Source organism: Erythrolamprus reginae, chromosome 2 (assembly GCF_031021105.1).
Source record: "Erythrolamprus reginae isolate rEryReg1 chromosome 2, rEryReg1.hap1, whole genome shotgun sequence".
Taxonomy (NCBI): Eukaryota; Metazoa; Chordata; class Lepidosauria; order Squamata; family Dipsadidae; genus Erythrolamprus; species Erythrolamprus reginae.
Window position 1 is genome coordinate 180,557,194 of NC_091951.1, and position 23,247 is coordinate 180,580,440.

General features: G+C 41.8%; 1 protein-coding gene across 1 annotated transcript; it reads right to left on the minus strand.

Moving 5' to 3' along the window:
• Window positions 1-275: 275 nt before the first annotated feature.
• LOC139158690 (myosin light polypeptide 6-like) lies at window positions 276-19,966 on the minus strand. The gene is made up of 6 exons (XM_070736017.1): window positions 19,778-19,966; window positions 10,216-10,243; window positions 5,586-5,729; window positions 3,260-3,433; window positions 2,281-2,358; window positions 276-304 (listed from the first exon to the last, which is right to left on the minus strand). The coding sequence occupies exons 1-6, from the start codon at window positions 19,964-19,966 to the stop codon at window positions 276-278; spliced, it is 642 nt and encodes a 213-aa protein (XP_070592118.1).
• Between the last annotated feature and the right edge of the window lie 3,281 nt (window positions 19,967-23,247).

The window sequence follows — 23,247 nt, forward strand, 5'->3', positions numbered from 1 at the left end:
ACAGGGTGGAACGCAGTGGGGTAGCAAAAATGGAGCTCCACCCCAGAGTACCCAATTTGCACTGAAAGATGTTGAAAGAAAATGCAGGGCGTCCTGCATAAGCCACGCCCACAGTGTGGTAGTAAAAATTTTAGTAGGCCTTCACTGGTCATCACGTGTGATCCCCTTTTGCAACTTTTGACAAGCAGAGTCAACAGAGATTCACTTAGGGAGCTCCTATCAATCCAGAGTATAAATGATGCTTAGAAATACTGCACTTACTCATAGATCCCCGTTCAGCTTGCCATGATATGTTTGACAAATGCTGTAAGAAAGAAAGGAGAGAATTTCAGAGATTAAAACCATCCGCTGTGGTTAATTTATATCCTAGGACTTATTTTGACATTTATTTTAACTTGAGGCAGCAGCCATCCCTGCTACTGTAGTTGCTTCAGGCTGATGACAGATAGAACTTCGCTACAAAGTATTACCATATCATTTTAATTTACTTTCATCCAACAACTAGCCTATAAACATTGTGGTAAAATGCAAACATCACTGGAAGAGCAGACATTATATCTCATAACTTTCTTTTAGATTGCTTTTTCTAAAAAATACATCTAGCCCAGGTTTAATTTTTAATAAATAAGAGAAATAACTGAAGTCCTATTGCTAACCTTTAGGTCAGGGGTAGGCAAAGTTTATTTATTTATTTATTTATTTATTTATTTATTTATTTATTTATTTATCCAATACACAATACATATTGAAGAGAATAGACATGCAGTAATATATATAAAGAAAAGGATAGAAGAAAAGATATAAAAATAGAGAAGATATATGAAAGGAAGAAAAGATATATGAGATAAAGGAGAGACAATTGGACAGGGGACGAAAGGCACACTGGTGCACTTATGTATGCCTGTTACTGACCTCTTAGGAACCTGGAGAGGTCAATCGTGGATAGTCTAAGGTAAAAATGTTGGCCCTTAGCGGTTGACACTACTGAGTCCGGTAATGAGTTCCACGCTTAGACAACTCGATTGTTAAAGTCATATTTTTACAGTCAAGTTTGCAGCGGTTAACATTAAGTTTGAATCTGTTGCGTACTCTTGTTGTGGTTGAAGCTGAAGTAGTCATTGACAGGCAGAACATTGCAGCATATGATCTTGTGGGCAGTACTTAGATTGTGTTTTAGGCGTCGTAGTTCTAAGCTTTCTAGATCCAGTATTGTTAGTCTAGTTTCGTAGGGTATTCTGTTTCGAGTGGAGGAATGAAGTATCTTTGGACATTTTTGAGGGTGTTGGCTCTTCTATGACATGTGGACTTCAACACCCAGAATTCCTGAGGAGTTGAAGTCCACAAGTCATCGAAGAGCCAATTTTTCCTACCCTTGCTTTAGGTAATTCTGACATCTACATCAGTACTGGGGTATACAAAGATCCAGAGGCGGGTTTCTGCCAGTTCGGACTTGTTCACTTAAACCGGTAGAAAACCGCTGATGATGTCATGATGACATCACTGAACTGGATTGGTCGGTGCTGTTCCATGGAGGCCTCCATCTGGGTTTTTTGTTTGTTTGTTTTGTATTCAATTTTTTTCTTGGTTTTTTTCTTCTTCTGTGCATGCGCGGAAGCTGAGTTTCTGGCACTGATCACCCGTTGCCATTTTGTGTTCAGCTCCCCCCCTCCCCAGAGTTTTTGCCACTGTGCATGCGTGCGCCCATGAGACACGGCTATTCAGCACAGGAAGAAGCAAACCGGAAGAGCGGTAAGTTAGAACTCATCCCTGCACAGATCCCATATCAGCATAATATTAGTATTCCATACTTATGCAATTTTTAATATATAATTTTATTGAAGTTAAAGTTGAGTATAAACTAAGGAATAATCCCGGGGGGGGGGGGGGGGGAGAAAGAAACAAAATAGAAATCTAAGATTCCAAAAAAGAAAAAAGTAGAAGTACTATAAATAAATGAAAAAGGCTGCAAAGTGGCTTCTAATTTTCTTCACAATAGTTATAAGTACAATTATAAACTGCCCTCATTCTCTAAAGTTGCACCATTATTCTCTTCTTTCTAAAATCTAATCTAATTCTCAAAACATATATCATGTTCATTTTTTTTGCTTTATACAAAAAAATCCATGGGGTTTCTTATTTATACGATGTTCTGTGAAAACAAGAATCTTCCAACATTCATCTAGCATCCTGTTAGATGCGGATGTTTGATGTTTTTGTAGGATCAAACTGAACCAGATATCTTGCATAACCCCTCAGCCAACCACAGGCGTAACATCTTACCTTCATAATTAATGCATCCATTAGCATCTTCATGCCCTGATAATAGAGAATCCACTTCTTCTTCTGTCATTTTCTCACCTGAAAAAAATTAAAAAAGGAAGATGGTGTATCTTTCATCAAAATATTCATTACGTTTATATTCCCCCAGCCCCCAATTCCTAGCAACTGGAAGTGGAAGTTAAAAAAAAAAGTAAAAGTAAAAAGTTTTTCAAAGTAAAAAAAAACTTAGAGAAAATACAGGAAAAGCATGAGAAAAAAAGCAAAAGGCAACAACAAAAACACACAACACGAAGGGCTGTGCATTTTTTGTAAACAAGCCAACAATTTCACTTTTAAAAAGATCTTTATAGGCTAATGTCACTTTGCAACTAAAACACAAATTTCACCTGATATTTTTTAATGTACAGTAAATAGCAACAGCATTTAGACTTATACACCGCTTCATAGTGCTTTTTCAGCCCTCTCTAAGCAGTTTACAGAATCAGCAAATTGCCCCCAACAATCTGTGTCCTCATTTTACCCACTTTGGAACGATGGAAGGCTGAGTCAACCTTGAGCTGGTGGTGAGATTTGAACTGCTGAACTACATCTAGCAGTTAGCAGTTACAGTAGCTGAAGTAGCCTGCAGTGCTGCACTCTAACCACTGTGCCACCCCAGCTAAATCAAATTAGAAGAACATCCCCATCAATGGAGAAAGGATAATTCACCATACATTACAACAGAGCTAATATTAATGTTAAAGGGAGAGAAAACTATTCAAATTACTCATGGATTACAATCAGTGTTAAAGAAGATGAAGAGAACCCTGATGTTTATTGATTAGTATATTTCTAAAGGAGGTAAATTGAGGCTGTAGCTTAGTTTAAGATGAAATTTTCCTGTTTGGAAGTTCTTTGTGGCTCCAGAATGTGGCAATTTCCCCATGTAAAGCTTTTTAGTGCTTTTTCATGATGGTGGCAGGGATTACAGTATACTTACCCAGCGTGGCAAGGACATGGCGCAATTCTGCCCCCATTACGGTTCCGTTCCCCTCCTTATCAAAGACCCTGAGCCCCTCCACATAATCTTCATAAGTGCCTTGATCTTTGTTCTTGGCCACTGTCTGCAGCATTGGCAGGAACTCTTCAAACTCTACCCGTTTAGAATTCAGCTCTGGAGGCGATCAGAAAGTGGGAGAAAGAGAAGAAACATTAATTTCCCACCCAACTTTCCATCCTTCTGCGCCACCTAGGTAGAACTCCTTTAATTAAGGAATTAAAAGTAAAGGAAAAAAAAGTTGCTGAGAGACTTGCATGTCCTTTAAAAACAATTAAATCAGATATGTTGAATGCTCAAGGAAAAAGGGGGGTTGGCAATATATAGCCCCAGGTCATTACCGTAATTGCTCAGCCTTGTTACAAACTGTGGCTTATAATCAGAACCGTTCTTGGGCCCTAAGTTAGTACAATGATACCTCGTCTTACGAACCCCTTCTTCGGGATTGGGCGGCATAGAAGTTGAATTATTATTAACAACAACAACAACAACAACAATAATAATAATAATAAACAACTGGCTTTGTGCTTAAGATAAACCTAAACTCACAGCATTCCAGTTTAAGTTCTAGGCCAGATTGGCTTCTATGCCAAACTTGCTGTGATTTTTCAGTCTGAACTCTTGAAATCCAGACTGTTTGAAAAATGTAAACTTTAAATGAAATTAAATTAGGAAAACATACTCTTGGATACACTATATTTTAAAGATTACATTATGCACTTAATTTAAATTATGTGTTCGGTATAGGGGAGAGTATATACAGTTACATTTTAAATTCTCTCTTAATCACATTGCCTGAGTTCACACGTTTCGCTAAATTTAATTTCAGCTTAGTTAAATTCTTGAACTCAGTTACTCTAATGAGTAGACTACTGCTTATGTTTAGCATTATATGTATTATACCGTAGGCCATTGTGTTTCATTCAATTACTGTCAGTCCAGTTTTTTAAACATATTCTTGCAAATATAAATCATACTAAAATTATACTGATTTATTTATTCACGAAAGGTGTTGCAGGTTCCTAGCGTCTTCAAGAAGAGAGGCTGTGTGCTTTTAATAATTGTAACAGAGTTTATAGTCCCTTGGGAGTTAAGCGGCATACAAATACAAATAAATAAATGAATAAATATAATTAAAATATAAATACTTACTCCTGCCGCATGAATCCCGGTGACCGGTTAGGTCCCACAGAGTTGGCCTTTTCCAGGTCCCGTCAACAAGACAATGTCACTTGGTGGGACCCAGAGGAAGAGCCTTCTCTGTGGCGGCCCCGGCCCTCTGGAATCAGCTCCCTCTGGAGATTCATACTGCCCCCACCCTCCTCGCCTTCCGAAAGAGTCTAAAGACTTCTTTATGCTGCCAAGCTTGGAGTCATTAGATTCTACCCCCTGGCCAATGAATGTATAGTGGGCTTGTTTGAATGGACAAGTGTGTATGCTAATAGGCTTTTTTAGTTTTTTAAATGTAATTCTTAATTTTAATTTTAGTTAATCATATCTCGATGTATACTGTTTTTATATGTTGTAAGCCACCCCGTCTTCGGAGAGGGGCGACATATAAATTTAATAAATAATAATAATACAGTGTTCCCTCGATTTTTGCGGGTTCGAACTTTGCGAAAAGCCTATACCACGTTTTTTCAAAAATATTAAGTAAAAAATACTTTGCGTTTTTTCCCCCTATACCACGGTTTTTCCTGCCCGATGATGTCATATGTCATCGCCAAACTTTTGTCCGCCTTTAATAAATATTTTTTTAATAAACTTTAATAAATAAACATGATGAGTAATAATCTAAATGGTTGCTACGGGGATGGGAAATTGTAATTTAGTGGTTTAAAGTGTTAAGGGAAGGCTTGTGACACTGTTCATAGCCAAAAATAGTGTATTTACTTCCGCATCTCTACTTCGCAGAAATTCGACTTTTGCGGGCGGTTTCGGAACGCATCCCCCAGGAAAATCGAGGGAACACTGTAATTAATTAATAATAAATAAAATATTTATTTCCCTATGCATCAGAAATCATGGCTTGCTGATTTCTGCAGATCAGATTACAGTTAAGTCACAAGAAGACAGAGTTTTTCCTCATTGAAGGAAATACATAAGCCATATTTCCCTGCTTTATATTCCCAGCTATGGTAGAATAGACCTGTTCTTAAAGGAAGGCTGAATGTTCCAATATGATCCCTTTAAATCTGGAATCTGCTGCCATCCTGTGGTCATAGTATTATAATTTCCCCCCGCACATGGTAAAGCAGAGGTGACTTACCGTCAGGCTTGGGGTGCCCCAGGACTTTCCGGATTTCAGCATTAGTAGGATTCTGGCCCAACGCCCTCATCAGGTCTGCACACTGGCTCAACTGGATTTTTCCATCGCCAACCCGATCGAAGAGCCCAAAGGCCTCCTTGTAATCTAAGAGACATCAGATCAAGTTTTAATATTGTGGTCTGTGAATGGAGAGCAGTAAGGAAGAGGGTGGGTGGAGTTTGATGGAGATTTATCTATCAATCTATCAATCTATCAATCTATCAATCTATCAATCTATCAATCTATCAATCTATCAATCTATCAATCTATCAATCTATCAATCTATCAATCTATCAATCTATCTATCTATCTATCTATCTATCTATCTATCTATCTATCTATCTATCTATCTATCTATCTATCTATTAAATTTGTATGCCGCCCCTCTCCGTAGACTCGGGGCGGCTCACAACAGTAATAGGAAACAATATATAATACAAATCTAATAATTAAAACTAAAAACCCATAATTTAAAAAAATATGCACACAACATACCGTACATAAACAGTATAGGCCTGGGGAAGGTATCTCAGTTCCCCTATGCCTGACGGCAGAGGTGAGATAAAGTGTCAAGCTTGTCCTTCTAAACAGTGTCAACTAGAGGGTTCAGATGTAATCCTAAGAAACTGGACGTAGTCGTCTGCAATATCTCCCTGTCCAGTTTCTGTCAATCGTTGTCAATTAATCGATTAGAAGAAGGAGGCTTCCCTTCTAATGACAAACTCTGCTTGGGATACTTTTACCATAGAGAAATGAAGATGGTGATCTGGAAGGGTTTGGCTATTCAATGATCATTCGAAGGGCTTTCTGGGATGTCGTTATTGGTGGGTCCTTTCCATTTCAACCCATTTCTTCAGGTAGTGAGCCAAGTTCAGATGCTATATACCAATGATGTTGAACCTATGGTACAGGGTGCGACAGGTAGCACAAGGAGCCATATCTGCTGGCACATGAGCCATTGCCCTAGCTCAGCTCCAATGTTGGTTATGACCTATAAAGCCCTTCATGGCATCGGACCAGAATATCTCCAGGACTGCCTTCTGCTGCACGAATCCCAGCGACCGGTTAGGTCCCACAGAGTTGGCCTTCTCTGGATCCCATCGAGTAAACAATGTCATTTGGCGGAACCCAGGGGAAGAGCCTTCTCTGTGGTGGCCCTGGCCCTCTGGAACCAACTCCCCCCAGAGATCAGAATTGCCCCCACCCTCCTTGCCTTTCGTAAACGTCTCAAAACCCACCTCCGCTGTCAGGCATGGGGGAATTGAAATATCTTCCCAAGGCCTATATAATTTATGTATGGTGTGTTGTGTGCATGTTTTTTAAATTATGGGTTTTTAACTTTGTATTATTAGATTTGTATTGTAAATTGTTTCTATCACTGCTGTGAGCCGCCCCGAGTCTACGGAGAGGGGCGGCATACAAATGTAAGTAAGTAAGTAAGTAAGTAAGTAAGTAAGTAAGTAAGTAAGTAAAATAAATAAATAAATGTGTGTGGCAGCTAGCTGGTTTTGGGCTCATACAGGGGCTCTGGGAGGGCATTTTTGGCTTCCAGAGAGCCTCTATGGTGATGGGGGAGGTGTTTTTACCCTCCCCTAGCTCCAGGGAAGCTTTTGGAGCCTGGGGAGGGCAAAACACGAGCCTACTGGGTGCCACCAGAAGTTGGAAAACAGGCCATTTTTGGCCTCCAGAGGGCCTCCGTAGGGTGGGGGAAGCCATTTTCGCCCCTCCAAAGGCATTGAATTATGGGTGTGGGCACTCACACATACACGATAGCAGGCACCCACCTTCTTTCGGTACCCGAGGAAAAAAAGGTTCACCATCACTGTTATATACTGTACCTAGCCCTCTCTCTAACAACTGAGCTAATTAGGCAGGGTCTTCAATTTTATAGCAACATTCCAGTTCTAAGAATACTTAAAAGTGTTTTTCCTCCTGGCTGTGTTAATAAGGATTCCTTTCCCTGTCCCAAGCTGACCAAAAAGTGTGTGGCATTTGTTAGATATCTTGCCCAGTTACCTACCCAGTTACAGGGTAAAAGTCAAAAGTTCAGATTTGTTTATTGCATGTTGATTGGTTGGCTTCTTTTGGTGCTAAAAATGTATCTTTGTGAAGCTGCCCTGTTGCTGGGGCTAGATTGTATAAATACTGAGAACTGTCATTGTATAGAGCAGTGTTTCCCAACCTTGGCAACTTGAAGATATTTGGACTTCAACTCCCAGAATTCCTCAGTCAGCATTCGCTGGCTGGGGAATTCTGGGAGTTGAAGTCCAAATATCTTCAAGTTGCCAAGGTTGGGAAACACTGGTATAGAGCTCTCAATACACAATTGCTTTTTGACTGCTTTGAACTGCCTTGTCCTGTCAGAGCAATAAACCTTGCCTTTGATTCAACCTGATTTTGAGAGTTATTGCATTGTTTGCCTAATCCCATCTGATTTCTTCTGCTTTTGTTAGCAAGACAGGTGACAGTTTCTGTCCTTTGCAAATTTTAATGTGGGATAATTCTGCCGCATCCCATTCAGTGTCACCTGCCAATGGGCAAAGCAGCCAACTCTCTCTCTTTTTCCTTAACATGTGTTGAGGGTATGGGCGGACAGGCTCAGGCCATGGTGACAGATTGTCTAAGTGACCCACGCTTATGAATTCTTCCAAAAGAGCATTAAGCCTATGGCTGTTAAGAGCCAGCATAATGCTTCTCCAGGGGATTTCTCCAGTTGTGGGAGCCAGGTCATTAGGCCTCTCCAGGAATAGAAACCAAGTGGCTATGAAGGCAGAGTTCAGCAACTGACGGGCGGGAGTGGGTGGGTGGGTGGAGGAGTGGGCCAGAAGAGCTGGGCAAATCTCAGCCTCTGATGGGGTCATTACTGATGACATCAATGACATGCCATGGGACATTCATACAGCAAGGAAGAAAACATTGCTTTAAAACTCAACCAGCTAAAGATGCATTTAAGTTACCTTTTAGTCAGACACTCAGTGAAGGCACCTGGTCTTTAGAGAACTGAACAGAACTGAACATCAACAAATATCAAAATAATATACTTACTTTCCCTACTGGTTTGGAAGCATGTGACTCTTTTTCACCCTCTGCGCGTGTGCAGGTTTTGTGCATACACAGAGGGTGGAAAAAAGAAAATGGTGGCATCTAGGCAGGTGGGCAGAGCCTTGGACTGTTGCTGCTACTGAACCACTGGCCGCCGCTGCTACTGGTAGACCCAAACCAGGCCCAACCGGTAGCATTTTACCCCTGCTTTATGGTTAAGTTGGAGATGTGACAATGGTAGACCTTTATGAGGATTTGTTGCCATGGCAGGCCATTGTGTCATGGTTCACAGCACTGTGGGGATTTGCTGCTTGGTGGTTGTTCTGTCTGGGTGCCCCCAGACTTCAACACCAACTGAAAAAAGCAGCCAGACATGCTGGTAAAAGCAAAGGCACTTTATAGTTGGAAAAACAAACACAGAGAAAAACCTGTTCTTCCCAACAGACAGGCTATGAGGCTTCACAGCAGAGTCATGACGGCCAGACAATACAGCAGACTTCTTGATGGCACACACACCACTGTAGAGAATAAGACCCATGTCTTTCCCCCCAAGGTTTCAGCCTTCAGGGCCACAAGCCAGAGTCAGAAACGCCAAAGATCACAGCCAGGTCCCAGGACTCCCAAAGATAATACTCCACAGTACAGGAAGGGTGGGTCTGCCTTTTCAGCCTTTCTGGGGAGAACCACACCCAAACCCAGCTGTTGCCTATTTAGGGCTGGAAATACCTGGCTAATTGTCCCCTTCATTGTGCTGCTCTTCTGTGCCTGAGATCGATGATGGCTTGTGCATTTTCATCCAAGGACTCCAGGCTGCTTGCTGGGGAGAGCTCCACCCCGGGGGACTCAGGCTGTTCTCCCTCTCCCTCGGCCTGATATTCCTCCTCCCCGTCTGCCTGGGCCTCCTCCTCCTGTTCCTCATCCTCCCCCTCTGAGCATGGAGCCGGCAGAGGTTCAGCCGTTCCCTGAGGAGCCTCAGACGGAATCACAACAGTGGTAGAGTTTGAAGGTTGTGAGGATGAGCCTGCCAAGCAAGTCAGACTCCTTAGCATTGTGGCCTGATAGCGGCCCATGCAGCTGATAGCAGATCCTGTTCAAGAGGAGACCGATTTGGTGATGCGTCAGTGGCCTGTGCAGCTGGCACCCGAGTCAGACATTGATGAGGCTGCAAGGACTCGGTGCCGGATGCAGAGGTTTAGTCAGGGCCTTCGGAACCTCCAGCACCTCACAGCAGTGATGAAAAAGAAGAAGCTTCTCCTCTTCTTAATGCAAGAGCACGCAGAGCTACCAACAGGCAGGAGTGGTTACTCCAGAGGAGGCCTGCTCGGGAGTAAAATTTGAGGCTAACTGGCCAAGTCAGTAGAGTTTGTTCTCTGCATGTCATATCTGTGCTGTGTGCTATTGTTCAGTGCAAAAAAACCCGCCTATTTGAGAAGCACTGTCTTACACTAATGGTTGCTTGCACATTTGCTTATGTTTGTTTGTTTACCCATAAATAAATTGTAAAATAAATACAAGTCACTTGGTGGCCAGTGACATGGAAGTAACTCACCTTCCAACTGCTCTTTGGTGAACTCAATCTAGAAAGAATAAAGAGGTAGACAATTATGTCATTTATCAAAACAAGCAGAAATCCTTATTCAGTAGTAAAAAAAAAAAAATCAAACTGGCCAAGATGCTTTTGTGTTCATCAACGTCTCTGTTAATGAAGTGTACTGTTTTAAAAGCAAGCTTTAGAATTGACATTATTCTTTAGGTAATTATTGAGTTTTCAGAGTCCAAAATTCAAATTAAACTTGTAACAGAGTGTGTGTGAGAGAGAGAGATTTCAGTTTTTCACCTTGGCTCCATATAGTCTAAACTGACAAGTAGTTGCATAAAAGGAGGATAAATCTTTAAGGCAGGGGTCCCCAAACCTTTTACACAGGGGGCCAGTTCACTGTCCCTCGGACTGTTGGAGGGCCAGACTATAAAAAAAACTATGAACAAATCCCTATGCACACTGCACATACCTTGTTTTAAAGTAAAAAACAAAATGGGAATGTACTATTTAGAGGGGGGAGAAGATCTGAAATTCATATATGTTTATGTTTTGTTTTTAATTTTCTTTTGTTAACATCTGATGGGCTATACAAGGTTTTCTTGGCTTATGAAAAATGTATAAAGAAAGAAGGAAGCACTTTGGCATAATGGTTAATAAGTTAGAAATATAATTGGTGTTGCACTTTTTGAAGGAACATTAAGGAGGAAATTTAATTAAAAGAAAATGAATGTAACTGGATAACAAAATTAGAAAAAAAAGCTTTTGCAACTTTTTTGATGATTGATATTAGTTACTAACAAAATACTGCATTTTATTCATGGAAAATTAGATGGTACACTGTGTTGTTTGAATGTATGTTGAGAGAAAAATTTAAAAAAATTACCCCCCCCAAAACAGTCCTTCCTTCCTCTGTCCCTCCATTCATTTCATTCTTCCTTCTTCCTTGTTCCCTCCATTTCTCTTTCCTTCCTTCCCTTCTTCATTCCTCTCCACTTCTCCTTCCCTCCCTCTCTTTCCCATTTCTTTCTCTCTCTCTCTCTTTACCCTGTGCTCTTGTCACTCACCGGTGGGCCAGATAAATGGCCTCAGTGGGCCGCATGTGGCCCATGGGCCGTAGTTTGGGGACCACTGCTTTAAGGCTTAGTTAGAGAATATATTACATTTGCTGTCTCTTTAAAATAAGTAAACTCTGCTCTTCAGAGCAAGCATCATATTTTTTACAATTTAAACTGTTAGTTATGAAGACAAAGGATCAACAAGTATTGAGTTTAACAAAATAACAATAGAGCATCTCAATATTTTACTGAAAAAGTACTGTCTGATGTCATACGTTACGCATTAAATTTAATAATCCTCCAAGTTTATTATTTTTATGTACCTGTTTATAGTCTTACTCTGCTAGGCTGTAAGCACAAGATATGAGCCAATTTGGTCTAGTGATTAAGATACCAGGTTAGAAACTAAAAACTCTGAACTTTAGTGTCACTTTAGGCATGAAATCTGACTGGAAGTCTTTGGGCCAGTTCCTTTCTCTCAACCCACCTCACATCACAGGGTTGTTGTATGGAAAATAGGAGAAGGAAGGGGTATTAGATATTTTGATTGCCTTCAATAATTTATAAAAATAATAACGACAATATTTTAAGAAATCTAGTACATAAAATTAGTAAATAAAAATAATTGTTTGGTCCCCTCCCCACAACCTGGTGAATTATTTTCTGCAGATTGAGGTTACATTTTCCAACACTGTGTAGATATATGTGAATGTGCATGGGTTTGGGTCAGGAGTGAAATTCAAAATTTTGCGCATGTGTTGCCATCTTGTTTTGAGCTTTTCCCCCTGGATTTTTTGCCACTGTGCATATTAGCCATGTGGTATGGAAGGAAGCGAACCAGCATCGAGGCAAGTTGGAACTCATCCCTCGTGGCTGGGGAATTCTAGGATCTGAAGTTCACACAGCTTAGAATGACCACAGTTGACAAACCCTGATCTAGATAACACGTTCTGCTTGAACTTAAGAGTTGGAGCCCAACAGTGAAGGGCTGAAATTTTTGTTACTACCACACTGTGGGCATGGCTTATTTTGTGGGTGAGGCTTCCCGGCCATGTGAGCAGGTGGGAGTGGCTTGATGATCATGTGACTGGGGGTGGCTTAAAGGCCATGTGACTGGCTTAAAGATGGGCAACTTGATGTCACTCACGGCAAGGGTTTGGGTTAGGGTGCCTGGCCTCTCCTCGCCTCAAAGAGATACAATTTCCCTATCTATTTACTATTACTCAACACCAAAAATATACTATTTAATTCTATGTATATATACCATATGTGTACATACATATTATACACAGGCACACAAAAATATACATAGCTATATAAATGATTCTTGACAAATGTATCTTTTTCTCTTATGTACGCTGAGAGCATATGCACCAAGACAAATTCCTTGTGCGTCCAATCACACTTGGCCAATAAAATTCTATTCTATTCTAAATTGTATGTGTATATATATACACACACACACACAGCTCTTCTAAAATTATATACATTCAACCTCATTTATTATGATAGGAAAAACATACCCAGAGCCCAGAAGGGAAAAAAATGAAAAAAATTCAAAATTTTTCTATCGGTTCTGCGTACCCGTAGGATCCCAGCACTGGAGCCCACACGTTTTAAAGGTTCTAAGACTGAAAAACCCTGCTGTAGCTACTCATTGATGTACATCTTTGCACTTGGTCTAGGTTCGTTATCCTAATTGGAACCCCTACCTCACTGTTTTAGGAATCCTGAAGCATGACAAGGACATGGCTGTTGATTGAACGCTCCGGTCCTCTCGCAACTCGATCTGCCACTTTCAGAAGGTGGCATCCCGACAAAGCAGGGCTATAGAGGTAGGATCGAAATAACTGCACTCTTCTGCTACTAAGCCTCCACCCTGCTTGTAGCCACCTGTCTCTGTGCTGGCTTCCTAAGCACGCAGGCCAAATACCAGACTTGTGCGCCTGCTGTTTGGACCTGTCTTTAAAATAACAAGAGCCTTTTTCAATTGCTAAATTTATCTCTCTCCCCTCTCTCCCGCTAACCTTAGCTAGCCAGCATTCCCAGTCGTCATTGTCGGACAGCAGAGGTCTTGTTAAAATATTTACTTTTCTTGTTCAGTCTTGCATGCTGCCATAATGACAGCGTATATAGAATCAAGCATCCACAGTACACCCCCCCCCCAATGAATAGAACTATAATTAAAACTAAAAACCTCTATGGTACAATAGGATTGGACCATGCCTAAACTTAGGGCATCATAATACGCAGCAGCAGCAACATCTACATTTTCTAAACATACTAAATGTCTCCCACACCCACCCAAAAAAACCCTGTTGTGATTTGTTTGCGGAAAGCAGTCAACAATGGAAGTTAATCTTATTTCTTTTTCCTATCCATAAAATGCCCATGGTTGCTTGAAAGTAGGTGGGGGACTCCCAAATGTCTAAACTCAGAAAGCTGTGCTAAATGCTTAGCATTTAGTCCAATGTAGAGACCAAGAAATAGGGTTTGTGCATTACATTTCAAATCAAAGCTAACATTATTATATAGTAAAACTGTTGGACTTTTTCGGTGTGGTAGCCTGGTCTTCGGTACAAAGAACTGAGAGCAGAAGTAAGATACAGGTTCTTATTTGCAATTAAATTTGTGTATAATAATTTATCCCTGAACTTATATCAAGAATTTTTAATAGCCACTCTTTGTCATTTTGTGTATACAGTGTTCCCTCGATTTTCGCGGGTTCAAACTTCGCGGAACGATCCTTACCATGGTTTTTCAAAAATATTAATTAAAAAATACTTTGCAGTTTCCCCCCCTATTCCACGGTTTTTCCCGCCCGATGACGTCATATGTCATTGCCAAACTTTTGTCTGCCTTTAAAAACCATTTTTTAAAAATAAACTTTAATAAATAAACATGGTGAGTAATAATCTAAATGGTTGCTAAGGGAATGGGAAATTGTAATTTAGGGGTTTAAAGTGTTAATGGAAGGCTTGTGATACTGTTCATAGCCAAAAATACAGTGATCCCCCGGTTATTGCGTCCCCGACCATTGCGAACAGGGTAATTTGCGATTTTTGAACCCGGAAGTCAAAACACCATCTGCGCATGCGTGCCCTTTTTTCTATGGGCACGCATGCGTAGATGGCGCCCGGCAGATCAGCTGCTGGGCGGCTTCCCTGGGTCTTCCCCCTCTTGCTGGCGGGAGGGCGAAGCCCCCCCCCAGCACCCGCTCGCCCGCCCTTCGCCCGGGAAGTTCGCCAGGAGTCAGCGGAGAACGGCGCGCCTGTTTTAAAACGATCGGAGCTTTCCAATGAGTCCCGAAGACAAACGCGGAAGTTTGACGTTTGTCTTCGGGACTCATTGGAAAGCTCCGATCGTTTTAAAGCAGGCGCGCCGTTCTCCGCTGACTCCTAAAGCTGGGAAGTTCGCCAGGAGTCAGCGGAGAACGGCGCAACTGTTTTAAAACGATCGGAGCTTTCCAATGAGTCCCGAAGACAAACGCGGAAGTTTGACGTTTGTCTTCGGGACTCATTGGAAAGCTCCGATCGTTTTAAAGCAGGCGCGCCGTTCTCCGCTGACTCCTAAAGCGGGGAAGTTCGCCAGGAGTCAGCGGAGAATGGCGCAACTGTTTTAAAACGATCGGAGCTTTCCAATGAATCCCGAAGACAAACGTCAAACTTCCGCGTTTGTCTTCGGGACTCATTGGAAAGCCGCGCGGGTGTTTTAAAACGTCCCCGCCGACATGGGGGGCTCGCTAGCACCCCCCTGAACCCCCAACCCGGGTTTGGGGGGGTGCTAGCAAGCCCCCCATGTCGGCGGCGACATTTTAAAACACCCGCGCGGCTTTCCAATGAGTCCCGAAGACAAACGCGGAAGTTTGACGTTTGTCTTCGGGACTCATTGGAAAGCTCCGATCGTTTTAAAACAGTTGCGCCGTTCTCCGCTGACTCCTGGCGAACTTCCCCGCTTTAGGAGTCAGCGGAGAACGGCGCGCCTGCTTTAAAACGATGGGAGCTTTCCATTGAGTCCCGAAGACAAACGTCAAACTTCCGCGTTTGTCTTCGGGACTCATTGGAAAGCCGCGCGGGTGTTTTAAAACGTCGCCGCCGACATGGGGGGCTTGCTAGCACCCCCCCAAACCCGGGTTGGGGGTTCGGGGGGGTGCTAGCGAGCCCCCCATGTCGGCGGCGACGTTTTAAAACAGCCGCGCCGCCCCCAATCTTCAGCTCCTCGCTAGCGCTGCGGAAGTTAAAAACACCATCTGCACATGCGCAGATGGTGTTTTTACTTCCGCAGCGCTACTTCGCGAAAACCCACTCGTTGCGGGGGGTCCTGGAACGGAACCCTCGCAACGAGCGGGGGATCACTGTAGTGTATTTACTTCCACATCTCTACTTCGCGGAAATTCGACTTTCGTGGGCAGTCTCAGAACGCATCCCCCGTGAAAATCGAGGGAACATTGTACATACTGGCAAAAATTAAACAGGAATTTGTACAAATCTTGCATTTAAAAAAAAAGATAGCAGGTGTTCAGCTCAAGTTAAAGATCAATTCAGCATTCTCTTCTCTTTCTAATTTTGCCTATCCAGATGCCCTGGGAAGCAAACAATTATGCCACTGTACTGTATAATTTTCTATGGCATCTGTTATTCCAATTCAAGTGAGATATATTAAATAAGCAAGATTAACTTATCTAGAATGTAATAAAGGGACACACTCAGCAAAATCCAAAGGAATACAGCTATTAAATTTTCTGCAAACAATTGAGCAACTTTCTGATTGCTATTGTAATTTCACTAGTAATTTTTAAGTAAACACAAAATCTCTTACAAAGGGAAATTCGAAACACCTCTAGTGAATTGTCTGTTTATTACAACTCTCATTCCACTCGTACCACCAACTTTGTAATTTCCTGTACCACAAAAACTTAATTTCAGAAAGTGACTCCATTGTTCGTTTACTTTTTTGAGAAATGAGAACTATAGCTAAACCGATGAAATAAAATAAATGATTTTGAAATGTCGCAGGAAGTTCAAAAGCTACTTGACTCCTAGGAGCAGAGAAGGGCTATCAAAATTTTTACTACCACACTGTGGGTGTGGCTTATGCAGGACGCCGTGCATTTTCTTTCAACTTCTTTCAGTGCAAATTGGGTGCTCTGGGGTGGAGCTCTATTTTTGTTACCCCACTGCGTGTCCGTCCCCCCCGCATCTGGGCAGTAGCCCACCCCTGCCTGGGAGAGACCACACTGCTTCCAATGGAGATTGCAAGTCAAGTTAAAGGAAGACACAGCTCTCACAAAATAAATATCAGAATTTAGCAATAATAATAAAACAAGATTAGTTTCCCATGGTTTAGTTTGCATCTGACATTTGCCTGGTTCTTGATTATTTATAGGAGTAGTTGTTGTTCTTGGTGTCAACAAACTCAAACTCAACCCAGACAAGACGGAGTGGTTGTGGGTCTTGCCTCCCAAGGACAATTCCATCTGTCCGTCCATCACCCTGGGGGGGAATTATTGACCACCTCAGAGAGGGTCCGCAACTTGGGCATCCTCCTCGATCCACAGCTCTCATTAGAGAACCATCTTTCAGCTGTGGCGAGGGGGGCGTTTGCCCAGGTTCGCCTGGTGCACCAGTTCCGGCCCTATTTGGACCGGGACTCATTGCTCAGTCACTCATGCCCTCATCACCTCGAGGCTCAACTACTGTAACGCTCTCTACATGGGGCTACCTTTGAAAAGTGTTCGGAAACTTCAGATTGTGCAGAATGCAGCTGCGAAAGCAATCATGGGATTTCCCAAATATGCCCATGTTACACCAACACTCCGCAGTCTGCATTGGTTGCCAATCAGTTTCCGGTCACAATTCAAAGTGTTGGTTATGACCTATAAAGCCCTTCATGGCACCGGACCAGATTATCTCAGGGACCGCCTTCTGCTGCACGAATCCCAGCGACCAGTTAGGTCCCACAGAGTGGGTCTTCTCCGGGTCCCGTCAACTAAACAATGTCACTTGGCAGGACCCAGGGGAAGAGCCTTCTATGTGGCGGCCCTGGCCCTCTGGAACCAACTCCCCCCAGAGATTAGAATTGCCCCCACCCTCCTTGCCTTAGGAAAGCTGCTTAAAACCCACCCCTGCTGCCAGGCATGGGGGAATTGAGATACGCTTTCCCCCTAGGCCTTTACAATTTTATGCATGGTATGTCGGGGTGTATGTTTGGTTTTTATAATAATGGGTTTTTAACTGTTTTTAGTATTGGATTATTATTATATGCTGTTTTATTACTGTTGTTAGCCGCCCCGAGTCTGCGGAGAGGGGCAGCATACAAATCAAATCAAATCAAATCAAATCAAATCAAATCAAATCAAATCAAATCAAATCAAATCAAATCAAATCAAATCAAATCAAATCAAATCAAATCAAATCAAATCAAATCAAATCAAATCAAATCAAATCAAATCAAATCAAATCAAATCAAATCAAATCAAATCAAATCAAATCAAAACAAAACAAAACAAAACAAAACAAAACAAACAAACAATAAATAAATAAATAAATAAATAAATAAATAAATAAATAAATAAATAAATAAATAAATAAATAAATAAATAAATAATGCTCCCTTGGTGATGCCTACCATCACTCCCTACCAACAGGGCCAGAGCTGATGGGGAGTGTAGTCCAGAATCTACAGAAGGACCAGGAAAGATGATGTCTGGTAGGTATGCAGAAGTTAGTATTTTTCTTCTCTCTCTAGCAATCAGGTCCTGAAACTGACAGCTCTTCTGCCCAATTTTGAAATATATATACTGTATATATATCATGTGAGGGTAGAGGAGGGTATATTTGATTTCCTTCTGCCCACAAAATCTAGTGGGTTAAAAAATATTTCTGTTCATGCTCCATATGTTTATTTTACTCTCTACCTCTGATACAGAGATTTTGCATTTTAAAATTTCACACACCTTATAACCAGAGAAGGGAAACAAGGAACAAAACATGGAAAGCGATGCCTTTCTCAAACCATTTTATCTTTCCTAAGCACAGTTGCGTACATTTTGCCTGAGGAAATCACACAAACTCAAACACAGGGGCTACTCTTATATTTATATCCAGCAAGAAGAAGACAATAAATGGAACAGGGTGTTTTTTCCATTAATGGGTTATTTAGTCGCCTCCTCCTAATAATGTGATCATAGGTAGCCTCTTCATTTATTGCCTTTCTCATATAACAACTGTTTGCAGTTGTGATGAAGACGTAACTTTGTAGACAATCCTCACATTTATGACCTTTGCAGGTCTGTAAAGCAAAGGAAAGCTAAAGTAAAATAGTAAACATAGTTGAGGTTTCACTTTAGCGACCAGTTTGTTTAATGACCGAGATGCCTGTCCCAATTGGGGTCACTAAGTGAAGTCTCTCTACACTTCATATTCGAAGCCAAATATTAGTGTGTTTATTCTTCCCATGCCTAGTTCTGAGGTGTGGCATCCCTCAGTTTAAACATGAATAGAATAGAACAGAATAGAATAGAATATTTATTATTTATTAATTGGATTTCTATGCTGCCCCTCTCTGGGGACTCGGGGCGGCTCACAACATAACAAAATATACAGTACACAATATCTTAAATCCAATTAACTAATGAAAAATCTTTAAAAAAACAACCCCAGAAACCTTAGAAAACCATCATTCCATTCACTCTACATTCTCTCAATACATTTGTTGGGCAGGGGGCAAAGATCTAATGGCCCCAGACCTGGTGGCATAAGTGAGTCTTCAGACTCTTACAGAAGGCAAGAATAGAATAGAATGGAATAGAATAGGGTAGGGTAGAGTAGAATAGAATAGGGTAGGGTAGAATAGAATGGAATGGAATGGAATGGAGTAGAGTAGAGTAGAGTAGAGTAGAGTAGAGTAGAGTAGAGTAGAGTAGAATAGAATAGAATAGAATAGAACAGAATTCTTTATTGGCCAAGTGTGATTGGACACACAAGGAATTTGTCTTTGGTGCATATGCTGTCAGTATACATAAAAGAAAAAGATACATTTGTCAAGAATCATGAGGTACAGCACTTAATGATTGTCACAGAGGTCAAATAAGCAATGAGGAAACAATCAATCTTAATTAAAATCTTAATCTCGAGGCTTTGCTTTTGAGGGAGAGAAAAGGACCCAAGATGGGTCTTCTATTCTTTCATTGATATATTCTATTCCTATATCTTCTTTTTTATTATTTCTTAGATATATTTTACTATGAGTATCTCCTCTATAACCTTCATCATGTATTTTACTATGTGTATATAGATATATACCCACTAAAGATATATACCCACTAAAACCCTCACTGTGTATTGGAATAAATAAATAAATAAATAAATAAATAAAGAAATAAACAAATAAATAAATAAATAAATAAATAAATAAATAAATAAATAAATAAATAAATGGCGGCTGTTGCGTCCTCCTTCCTTTGGGAAGAAATGAGTTCCTCGCAACTTCAACTCTTCCTCCAGGGCCTCACTTACCACCACTTTGGAAAGGTCGATGGATGGCTCCTTAGGCTTCTCCGGTGCAGGTGCTGGTGGTGCTGGCACTGTTTCTGGCACTTTGCTTTTACCTGCCAGGAATCCTGGTTTTGGCCCAGCTGGTTTAGCTGCTGGCTTGGCAGGTGGGGCTACCGGCCGCTTCACTGGGAGGTCCTTCTTGGGGGCCATGCTGCCAGGGGTCTCCGTGTAAGCGATGTCCCAAAGCTCCCTCTCTTTCTCTCCTGGGCCAGCTTAAATAGTCCTGTTGATACAATGATGTCAGCCCGAGAGGAATTGCTGCCTGCCGAGTGGGAATGCATCTAAAAATGGGAAGCTTAGTCCCCTTCAGCAGTGCTGGGTCCTCCCTTCATTCAAGACGGGGCAATCTCCAAAGGCTTTGCTACAGCTCAGCATCCTCCCTGAGCCAGCCAGGCCTTGGCTCCGTCTGCTTGGCCCTGGCACCCAGCCAGCCAACTCACTCAGCAAAAAACTCTGTCTCTCTGCACCAGCCATCCTGGCTAGCAGAAGGCAAACGGCAGTGAGGTGGGGGGTGGGGTGGGTGAGCGGGGGGCTTCTACTTAAATGCAGACAGGATGGATTACTTGATATTCTGACGGCTCCCGTCAGCTAAACAATGTCGGCTGGCAGGTCCGTGGGGGAGGGCCTTCTCTGTGGTTGCCCCAACTCTCTGGAATCAGCTACCTCCTGAGATCCGCACTGCCCCCACATTATTGGCTTTCCGGAAAGTCTTAAAAAACTAGCTTTTCCGACAGGCCTGGGGCCATTGACTTTGAGGGGATGACTAGTGAAGACGGCCTATGAATGTATGGATGACTGTAATTGTTTTAAATTAAAATGGTTTTTATATTGATTTATATCTGTTTTGCTGTGAGCCACCCTGAGTCCTTAGGGAATTGGGCAGCATAGAAATTTAAGTAAGTAAGTAAGTAAGTAAGTAAGTAAGTAAGTAAGTAAGTAAGTAAGTAAGTAAGAAAGAAAGTAAGAAAGTAAGAAAGAAAGAAAGAAAGAAAAAAAGAAAGAAAGATAGTAAGTAAGTAAGTAAGAAAGTAAGTAAGTAAGTAAGTAAGTAAGAAAGAAACTAAGTAAGAAAGAAAGAAAGAAAGAAAGAAAGAAAGAAAGAAAGAAAGAAAGTTCTAAATAAATGATTACTTCTGTCCCAATCGCAGAGGGTGAGGAGGGATGCTGTGTTATTCTTGTACCGGGCTACCCTCTGCTCCCAGCCTTCTGCCTTGGTGCCAAAATAACGCCTGCTTCTTTATCATGAAACACAGTAGCAACACACAGTACTTGGCTGGAAAACATTTTGGAATCCTTGTTCCCCGATTATCCCCATAAGCACGATGTTCTCTGTTCTGCAAATTCAGGGACAGAAATTATGAAAAGAACACTTGTCGGACGTGGGTGGAAATAATTGTTGGAGACTTTGGCCCAAATGTATAACGAATATATTACCCAAGCTAATCATTTGATTTTATTTTTTGCAGCGTAATCATGACACGCAGGAATATTTGCATGCAAATATTAGCCTAAGTGGAGAACCTGAAAATAATGGAGAATTCACAATATTCAGACGCTAAAGAGAAAGTTGGGTGGAGGGGTTAAGGTGTTGGACTAGATCTGCTGACATCAGTGTTCAGATTGATAGCCAGAAAGAGTCAATGGATGAATTTGGGCTAGTCACTTTTTTTCTGAGCCCAGACCTCATAGGATTATAGCAATAACGTTTATATACTGCTTCATAGTGCTTTTACAGCCTTCTCTAAGGGGTTTACAGAGTCAGCCTTTTGCCCCCAACAATCTGGGTCCTCATTTTACCCACTGGAAAGGATGGAAGGCTGAGTCAACCTTGAGTCGATGGTGAGATTTGAACTGCTGAACTGCAGCTAGCAGTTAGCTGAAGTAGCCTGCAGTGCTGCACTCTAACCACTGTGCCACCCCGGCTGGTTGTTGGTTGCTGGTTGTGGAATAAAGTAAAGGAAAGGGAAGCTCCCTTGAGCTTATTATACCTTCATATGTTAAATGTACATTTCAATTGAATTGAATTTTTAATTTGGTCCTTCTGTGTCCATCCTCACTTTAGGAAAAGGGTCACATTGCTCCTAGGTCAATTATACTCTGCAGCACAAAAAAGGCTGTACCTGCGGGGTTCCCCCCCCTTCCAGTAATGTTAGCCTTTCCAGTTTTTGCATCTTTAAGGTAACTTAGCCTAACTTGGGGTTATATAAACGGCACTATAAGCATAATTGGAAGATTGGGGAAATCTGGGTTAATGTGATCATGATTTCAGATGGTTATTTATTTATTCATTCATTCATTCATTCATTCATTCATTCATTCATTCATTCATTCATTTATTTATTTATTTGATTTTTATGCCACCATTCTCCTTAGACTCAGGGCGGCTTACAACATGTTATCAATAGCACTTTTTTAACAGAGTAAGGCTATTGCCCCCACAATCCGGGTCCTCATTTTACCCACCTCGGAAGGATGGAAGGCTGAGTCAACATTGAGCCGGTGATGAGATTTGAACCGCTGACCTTCAGATCTACAAGTCAACTTCAGTGGCCTGCAGTACAGCACTCTACCTGCTGCGCCACCCCGGTTAATAGGCAGAATGATGAATTTTGCTCGGTGCACTATGCAAGCCTTATGGGCTTCCTTCCTTGCTACATTTTTTTTAAAAAGACTTCTATATATAGCAGAAGCTGTTGTTGGTAACTTGATTGTTTTTCAATTAGTGATCCAGTGCTAGAGAACCGTGCTGTAGGTTTTCAGCGGTCAGTTGGAATGGATCCCAAAGACTGTCAGAACGGACCCTCAGCCTTAAGAGTCACAGGTTACTCACCACAAGGTTAAACGAAGCCATAAATGAAGCCCGCTGTAGGACCCCATCAGAAAGAATCACTAATAAAGCCTCTTGCGGTGTTCACATGCCTGCTCCAAACACATCACTCAGCCATCTAAGCTAACAAGACTGGACAGCTGAGAGCTAGGAGGAGGATTTAATGGATGACCCCACTTGGCCTATCAGAAGAGCCTCTTCCACATTCTCTCCTGCTTTCTATTACAATGCTTATTAAATGGGATTTAGGCCTGTGCTGACATCTCTCAGGTTTTCTTTTTAAACAAGGGTGCTGTTGTTTTGTGATGGACTTCCATGGATTCTTGGCTGCGTTTGACAGGTGAGGAAGAAAGCGATGCCGACATCTGTCAGTCTGATGAAAGACAGCAGAAGAGTGACTGGTGATTGGTTTCCTTTTACAGATACATCTGACAACAGCGTAAGGTAACCTGCTGTCTCTCGGAGACTGTTTTGCAACCAGGGAAGGCAGCCTCCATTATGGACTAGAAACCACAAACAAGTCAATTCCATGCACAGGGACTTAGCTCTCCAGATGTCACCGAGCTGCTGTTTGTAGCATCCGTCATCCTTGGTTAGGATGGCT

Bases quoted from the DNA above. Each gene is read 5' to 3' on its own strand.
- LOC139158690 (XM_070736017.1), bottom strand. From the start codon at position 19,966: ATGGCCCCCAAGAAGGACCTCCCAGTGAAGCGGCCGGTAGCCCCACCT. The intron at 10,244-19,777 runs GTAAGTGAGGCC...TATTCTTTCTAG, and splicing joins TCGACCTTTCCAAAGTGGTG to ATTGAGTTCACCAAAGAGCA. The intron at 5,730-10,215 runs GTGAGTTACTTC...GATGTCTCTTAG, and splicing joins CACCAAAGAGCAGTTGGAAG to ATTACAAGGAGGCCTTTGGG.